Source organism: Chiloscyllium plagiosum, chromosome 9, assembly GCF_004010195.1.
Source record: "Chiloscyllium plagiosum isolate BGI_BamShark_2017 chromosome 9, ASM401019v2, whole genome shotgun sequence".
NCBI lineage: Eukaryota > Metazoa > Chordata > Chondrichthyes > Orectolobiformes > Hemiscylliidae > Chiloscyllium > Chiloscyllium plagiosum.
In genome coordinates this window covers 45135168-45143661 of record NC_057718.1, presented here as the reverse complement: position 1 = coordinate 45143661, position 8494 = coordinate 45135168, and the positions used below count along the sequence as shown (strand labels likewise).

The following is an 8494-nucleotide window of genomic DNA, read 5'->3' as shown; positions in this document are numbered from 1 at the left end:
ATTTTGTACACTACATTTGTCTTGCTCATGTTGGGTATCGGGTCCTTCGTTCTTGTGAGTTGTTGTCTGAGCGTGGCTGTTGGTTTGTGTGCCGTTATGAGTCCTAGTGGTCGCAGTAGTCTGGCTGTCAGTTCCGTGATGCTGCTGATGTATGGTAGTGTGGCTAGTCCTTTTGGTTGTGGTATGCCCTCGTTCCGTGGTCTTTCTCTTAGGCATCTGTTGATGAAGTTGCGTGGGTATCTGTTTTTGGCAAATACCTTGTATAGGTGTTCCTCTTTATCTTTTTGCAGTTCTGGTGTACTGCAGTGTGTTGTGGCCCTTTTGAATAGTGTCCTGATGCAGCTTCGTTTGTGTGTGTTGGGGTGGTTACTTTCATAGTTTAGGACTTGGTCTGTGTGTGTGGCTTTCCTGTATACCCTTGTAGTGAATTCTCCGTTCGGTGTTCGGACGAAACGTTTGCAACAAAAACTTCCAGCTCGGCGAACAGAACCACAACATCGAGCACCTGAGCTACAAATCTTCGCACAAACTTTGAATTGTAAATAGTGTTTAGTTCATTATTTTCTGTTATACTTTAAGGAATAAAGTAGTTAATTTTTACTTTAAATAGTTCTTGGCCACTCGCTCTTTACAGATTACTGTATAGGATAAATCTTTTGGTGTTGCTGGTTTTAAATTAAGCAGGAGGGTTTACCCTGTGTTGTTCCACCAGACACCATAATACTTGGAAACTACTCTTCTTCAGAATAATGAAGTTGAAGGTCAATGTTATCGAATTTCTTCCTTCTTCTATTTACAGCCAGAGTGTTCCAGTCTTTAATTGTCCTTCTTCTCCGACATGTACTTTTCTTTTTGTGGCTCAATAGTAACCTCCAAATCTAAATTTGATTTTGAACCCTTAGCACATAATCCAGGCTGGCACCTTGGTAGAGTATGGAGGAAACTATGCACAGATAAGTTAATTCAGAGGCCTATTCAGTCCTTTGTTGGAGAGGATGAGATCTTGTGATACTATTCAGAGAAGTGGGAGCTTTCCCTGTTTCCAGACCAATATTTATTCTCATAGAGTCATATGGCACAGAACCAGACTCTTTGGTCCAACCAGTCTATGCCGAACACAATCCCAAACTAAACTAGCCCCACCTACCTGGGCTTGGCCCATCTCCCTCCAAATATTTCTTAATAACTGTAAGAAATCTAGAAATAAATCTAGAAATAAGCCTGAGTCTCAGGAGCACTGCATGATCCAAGGTACTTTCAGTCCACCATTTGTGTGTTCATATATCTTTTTGATTTATGGGTACGTTTCTGTTTGACCATGCAAGAAGCTGCAAGGTACAATTGCATGGGTCATGGTTGGAAATAGGTTATGGTCTGGATTTTATGCTTTCCTGTCAAAAAGGTTTTAAGGATTGGAGCATCAACCAACAGCAGAAGAGGCCCCCACCGAAATAGTCCAGCAGATTCCCTGCAAGAGCTGATGATGGGCAGTGGATTATCCTCCTTAATTGGGCCCCTTGATTCCATCTGAGTGCCCCTCCCAAAGTTATATTTCTCCATACAATAGTGTCCCTTAATGGCCTCTCAAGTTTCAGCTGTCCATCATCTTTACCATCTGAGAGGTTTACCATCATCTGTCCATCTGAGAGGTTCCTGCCATCTTAACAATTGACAAGATTTCCAAATGTACAAATTCTGATCCAACATGCATGATTCTGTTGAAAATCTTGGGAGCTGCTGATCTTTAATTGCCTTTCAACTTAGACAGGACTTGCTGTCCCAAGGTAAAGATCGTCTACCTCAAGTCTATTAATAGCTAATTAGCGATCATCTTGGCAATCTTTACACCATTCTCTTAGCTGGGGTAGGGATGCCAGGGAACCTTGCACATTATGAAGAGGCTATGCTTATTACTGTACTTGTTGAATGTAGTCTTCGGGCATAAGATTTTAATTCACTTCCAGAATTAAAATTATCTGTTTGAATACAATGAGTATGAATCTGCATTCCACACTGTGGAATGAATCGGCAAGGGAGTGAATTATTTGCTGTTCCTGAAACTTTGAACGCAATAGACTGATGTCAAGGTTTTAAAAATGCCTCTCAAACTTTGCAGGTTCAGCAATAAGCTTGCCTTCCATTTGTCAGATGAATACACTTCTTTCATACTTGTTCTTCTTTAGCCATGCAGACTGAAAGTTTATTGTTTTGCCTCTTTGCTTGTGATATGTAGACATACTATAGGGGTTTTCATTCCCTGCTTATACCTGACTAGTAGTTAGCCATGAATAATCTGAATTAAGTTTGAAGGGCCTGTTTCCACACTGTAGGGAATCTAATCTAATCAAAATGCTGTTTCAGATTGCTTGGATTTTAAGTATTTATTTGAGAAATTCTTTGAAATAGTATTGCTCCTGCATACAGTTTTGTTGTTATTTCTCATTCTTTGAAATGAAGTGAACAAGCTGCTTCCTTTTAGAAGATGAATTCTGAGTTCTCTAAGAAAATAAATATGTTTTTCGTTGGAAAGAATAGTAAAAGAAAAATACTTTTCCTAAATAGAACATTGCATAAATGGTTTTGTGAGAGATAATATTTATTTTTAGCTAATTAGTCGTCAAAGTTAGACTGGTGTAAATCATTCATTGAAATTTGTTGCAATTTGATTGTAATTATCATTTGACATGTTTTGGACTTTTCGGAGATTAAATGCTTGTTGGCTAGTATTTTTTTATTTTACTTTATCAGCCATTAGTATTAATGTCAGAGTACTTTGTACATACTTAATTTGACAAATATTTCCTTATCAAGTGCTGTCTTTAATTTGTTAGCATGAAGTTCAAGTACAGTCATACCAAAAGAAAATGGTCGAAATGGAATTACAGTTTACTGCACAAGACATGGAAATCAAAAAGATAAAGGCTGCAAAAGAAGAAATCAATGTTGCATTTAAGGATGCTATCTGCAAGGTAAAACATAATGGAATCTGGCCACATGCAACATATGTCTCTTAATGTAAATTGAACACCGTTAGGAGAGGTTAAATTGACCATGCCTTTTATCGTGCACAAATTCTGAGTGTCTTTCACTTGTGCACGTGTCCATTTCAAACTGTGATAGTTAGCCAAAGAGTACAATATAAACTAGATATTCCTCTCAATGTTTGGTAAAATAAATTATAAACCTAGTATATTGGATTTCTAACCACATTCATCTCAATCCTTTATAAATTTGTATGGTGATGTTTTGTGTGTAAAACAACCCCTTCAATGCAGCAATCCCCACACACCCAGTGCTTTCACTGTAGTGCACCAAGTTTGGCTAACTCTTCCTCATATTCCTAGTACACTGCAACATTTAAAGTAGACATTCAACAGATTTGTGTTAATTACATATTGAACTAGGCAATTAACAGATTGGTAGCATTACATACACCAAACTCCATTTCAGTTTTAAATTATAGTTTAGATAAACTGTCTTTGTCTTATCCTCGCTTCCTTTTGTTCAGCAGATCTTGGCACCACACCTTGGGAAGATATCTTAGATACCTTGTCCTTGGAGGGACTATAGTAGTTTTAGAAGAATGGTACTTGGACTTCAAGGATTAAGTTATAAGGAGAAATTGTATAAATTAAGTCTGTTTTCTCTAGAATTTAGAAAGTTAGCAGATGATTTGATTGGAATCTTCAAGCTATTAACAGGAAAAGACAAGGTAAAAATAAACTATTTCCACTGGAGATTCTAAAACTAGGGGCATAGTCTACAAATTAGGGTAAGATCATTGAGGAAAGATGTTAGAAAGCATATACGTTCTACATACACAGGGTGGTAGAGATCTGGAACTCTCTTTCACAGTCCACACTTGTTATTAGATCAGAAGTTAATTTAAATCTGAGATAGATAAATTTTTGTTAGCAGGTATGGGCCAAAGTCAGGTATTTGGACATAGGCCACAGATTAGCAATGATCTCATTAATGGAATTTGCGTCAAGGACTGAATGACATATTGCTGTTCCCATGTTCCTTTAACTCCCAAACTTGGATCAGAGCAATAATTCCATTATGATTTACCCTGTTGATTTGATTTATTATTATTGTCACATGTACCAAGATACAATGAAAAAAATTGTGTTGCATGCTATCTAGACAAATCATACTTTGCATAAGTACATTAGGATAATAGAACAGAATATAAAATATAATGTTATAGCCACAGAGAAGGTGCAGAGAAAGATCAATTCTCATGTATGAGAGGTCTATTCATATGTCTGATATTAGCAGGGAAGAAGCTGTTCTTGAATCTGTTGGTATGTGTTTTCAAACTTCTATATCTTCTGCCCAATGGAAGAGGGTGGAAGAGAGTATAACTGGGGTGGAATGGGTCTTTAATTATGTTATCTGCTTTCCTGAGGAAGTGAGAAGTATAGACGGAGTAAATGGTTGGAAGGGTGGTTTGCTTAATTGATTGGTCTGCATTTACAACTCTCAGTGATTTCTTTGTGGTCTTGGGCAGAGCAATTGCCATTGCAAGCTGTGATGCATTCGGATAAGATGCTATTTATAAAAATTGTAAGAGTCACGGTGGACATGTGAATTTCCTTAGCCTTCTGAGGAAGTAGAGATGTTGGTGTGCTTTCTTGACTGTAAGCATCGATGTGGACGAAGCAGGCCAGATTATTGATAATATTTTAGGACCTTGAAGCTCTCGACTACCTTCACATCATCACCATCAATATTGTTGGATGTGTCCTTCACTCCGTTTCTTGAAGTTGATGACCAGCTCCTTCGCCTTACTGACATTGAGGGAGAGATTGTTGTCTTTACACCGTTCCACTAAACTCTTCTATCTCTTTCCTGTAGTTTGGCTCGTCGTTGTTTGAGATCCAATCCACCGTGGTGGTGTCAGCAACAAATTTAAAAATGGAGTTAGAGCTGAATTTGGCCACACTCATGAGTGTATAAGGAGTACAATTATGAGGCTGAGTATGCAGCCTATCATACTTCGTTTATCAATTTACAAGGAAGATTTATTTTTGTAGATCTTTGATGCAATTTGTGTGGAATCTTTCCAGGCCCTGAAGGATGTGAGATTTGGTGAGAAATTTGAGAAAATTAAGTGAGATGATTTTTAGTTTGAGACTAATAGGTCAGATTTTCTAACCAAATGCTGAATGTCCAGACAAGATTCTGACTCGTGAAGGGCAAGAGTGGATTATCACCCTCCTTACTATGTAATCATGCCTCATTAGTATGCAGTCTCCTTTTTTCCCATTTGCCATATAGACACTAGACAGACATGAATGTCACAACGGGTATGCTTTTTCCTCTGGACCTCCATCTTGGACATCAATCTCAGAGTACGCATCATGAATACTCTATGTTCATGGAGAACTGAAGCCATCAAGTACCAGCTTCTCTATATCTTCATAGCATAAAGGTGGTTTTTCTACATTGTGATGGTTGTGTTCTTGTCCAACCCGGCATTATCGTGCTTTAGAACCAGTGCTTAAAGTGTTGGCGATGTAATTGCATCACAGCTAACACATTTTAAAAGTTCACACTTTAGGAACATTGTCCCCAACTTGTCAATCACTACAGCGAATTTGCGTTAACAGAATGCAACTTATAGCAGAATGTCCAATCCCCTTACAGTTTGCACCTGCACTGCAGTGCTGCACTTTGAAGTGCACTGGCATTTTTCATTGCAGTGCAGCATTGGGGATTGTGCATTGAGAAAGAGTAGCAGTGTCTGAGATCACTTTGTAAGATGGGCTGTGACTTTATGAATTGATGCTTAAAAAGTAACAAGTGCAGGAATGTATAATTGTGCAGTGATATGTCAGCTATGCCACGTATGTGGCATGAGAAATGTTGGATTGTCGATGCAGTCCCACAGCATGTGGTGAAGGGCAAATCAAGTCTACCAGCATTTGACTGGGGACATGGCTGTGGTTCAAAAATGGCACCAATGCAAAGGATCCCAATGAGTGAGTATTTGCTTAGCAGTACTTACATAATGAGGTGTATTTGTGGTAATCATCTGAGAAAAAAACTGCTAGGCCTAGAGGGAAAGCATCCATGAAACTTGATGAAAATGACTCTTGACCTACTTGTAGTAAAATTTCACTCCTTTATATTTGCCTCGTCATTATTGATGTACTGATTCCCAGTGACAACGAACTGAACTCCCAAGATGGGTTTTCCTATGATGAACATTCTCTTAATCATAGATTGCAGGTTTCCTTCCTCGAAACTTATCTGCTTTTGGACTTTGTCTGAAAATGGGAGGGAGAATTGAATTCAAACCCTACCGTGGGTACTGGGGAATTTGCTTCAATTAGAAAGGAACCTGGAATTTTAAAAGTAGTACCAGTAATAGTGCGCATATAACTACAGGACTTTCCTAAAAAGACATGCTATATGCTATTCCAGGAAAGGAAATCAGCCACTCTTTTTGTGATCTGGTCAGAATGTGACTTCAGACCTACTGCATTTTGGTTGGCTTTAAACTGCCCTTTGAAGTGATATAGCGTCACCCATTTACAGGCATATGAGGACGGGTAATAAATGCTGACTTTATCAGGAATGTTGTCCCAAATGTCTCTTTTCGTTTTGGGGCACATTTGTTGCATTGTGCAGTTCTTTGCTGTATCTCCATGCATGTATGCATCTCAAAGGGAACATTGGTCACACAGCCTATTTGTTCCAGAATGAGACATGAGATCCTTGCAGCCTAAAGGGAAGATTGACATAATATCTTGTGAATGAATAAAAACTGAGAGAAGGCCTGATTTTTTTTTTCTACCAATGATCGATTGAGAGTGTTTTGTCAAGTGCAGAAGGCCATTTCTTGACCCTTGACTTAATATTTAATATTTCTTGATTTTTGTATACTTCATACAAAATTTCCAGTTTTTGGCTTTGGTTTTTTTTAAATGTAGGTGGCAAAATAGTGCTGTCACTGATTTCATAAAAATCAGGTAAACATGACAGTGTGAAAACTGTAAGCTATAGAATCCCTACAGTGTGGAAACAGGCCAGTCGGCCCATCAAGTCCACACTGACCCTCCTAAGAGTAATCCACCCAGAACTAATCCCTTACATTTCCCCTGACTAATGTACCTAACCTGCATATCCCTGAACACAATGGCCAATTCACCTAACCTGCACATCTCTGGACTGTAGGAAAGAGCCGGAGCACTCAGAAGAAACCCACACAGACATGGCGAGAATGTGCAAACTCCACACAGACATCTTTACTCTTTTTAAGCTAAGCTTTTTTTTTGACAATAGTTGGCAGAAAGTAAGCTATTGGCTTTACATGTATTCCAAATTGCACGAGCTTTGAAGGGATGCAGGACTATATTGCTGAGATAACGTAATTTAATAATGGTGAAAAAGTTAATGGTCATTGTTGTTCAGTGCTGGTCTTCAGATATATGCAATTAAACATGAAAATCCAAAAGCTACTGTCAAGTGATTCTCTCCTCCTGTATGTTGTTGAAGCACTCACAGTATAATTACTTTTTTTAACAATCACTGAAAGGATGAGGACTTCCCTTTTCCTCTGTAATGTTACTGTTAAAATCTGAAAAAGGTTGCAATTTGCTAATAATATGCAACTGTGTAATAGTATACATATTCATAACTATTATTGAACAACCACTTGGCCCATTGAAAATTAATTTTATATTTGTGTACTATCAATAATATAAATCTATTAATAATACTGTGAATTCATAGGGGAAAATATTCCTCTTATGCCGTTTGAAAAATTGCTTGGCACCTTGCTGACTTCAAATCTGGCTTCCCTGCAGTAATACTGCTGTGGTGGTGACCTTAATGACTTGAGATTTTATCATCTTGAGGGTGCAGGGATGTCCCTGCTAGCCATGGAGTTTTACTAGAAGAGGTAGTATTCCCCCTTCCTACCCGTTGTTAGACTGGCTGATTGTTCCCCAGGTGCATACTTCACAGCCATAGAGGTGGAATAAGGTTTTGGAGTGGTTAGTACCCCACCCATGGTCATATGGGAGACTGGACAAGTGTGTGTAGCAGGGTTATACGTTGACCAGCTGCTTTATTTTATGTAACTTCACTCAAAAACTTCACATGCTGGTGACGGGACATAAAACTTATCGTAATATTTCAGCTTCAAGTATGTGTTATTGCTTTTTGTAACCTTCATAGAGAGAGCATTTTGAATGAATTTTAGTGTATGCCTTATCATCCATGAGAATTTCCATGTGACAATAGACAATAGGCAATAGGTGCAGGAGTAGGCCATTCAGCCCTTCGAGCCTGCACCGCCATTCAATATAATCATGGCTGATCATTCCTAATCAGTATCCTGTTCCTGCCTTATCTCCATAACCCTTGATTGCACTATCTTTGAGAGCTCTATCCAACTCCTTCTTAAATGAATCCAGAGTGTGGGCCTCCACTGCCCCCTGTGGCAGAGCATTCCACACAACCACCACTCTCTGGGTGAAGA

The 8494-nt window shown here is 38.7% G+C and overlaps 1 protein-coding gene across 8 annotated transcripts in view; it reads left to right on the top strand.

Moving 5' to 3' along the window:
* LOC122552828 (centromere protein F-like) overlaps window positions 1-8494 on the top strand; it is a 105162-nt gene that overhangs the window by 72959 nt on the left and 23709 nt on the right. For 6 of the 8 annotated variants that reach the window (XM_043695820.1, XM_043695817.1, XM_043695819.1 and 3 more), the window contains exon 16: window positions 2832-2969. The exons of the other annotated variants lie outside the window; for them this stretch is intronic. In XM_043695820.1, the coding sequence (XP_043551755.1) occupies window positions 2832-2969 (138 nt within the window). The remainder of the gene's footprint in view (window positions 1-2831; window positions 2970-8494) is intronic. 8 annotated transcript variants of the gene reach the window in all.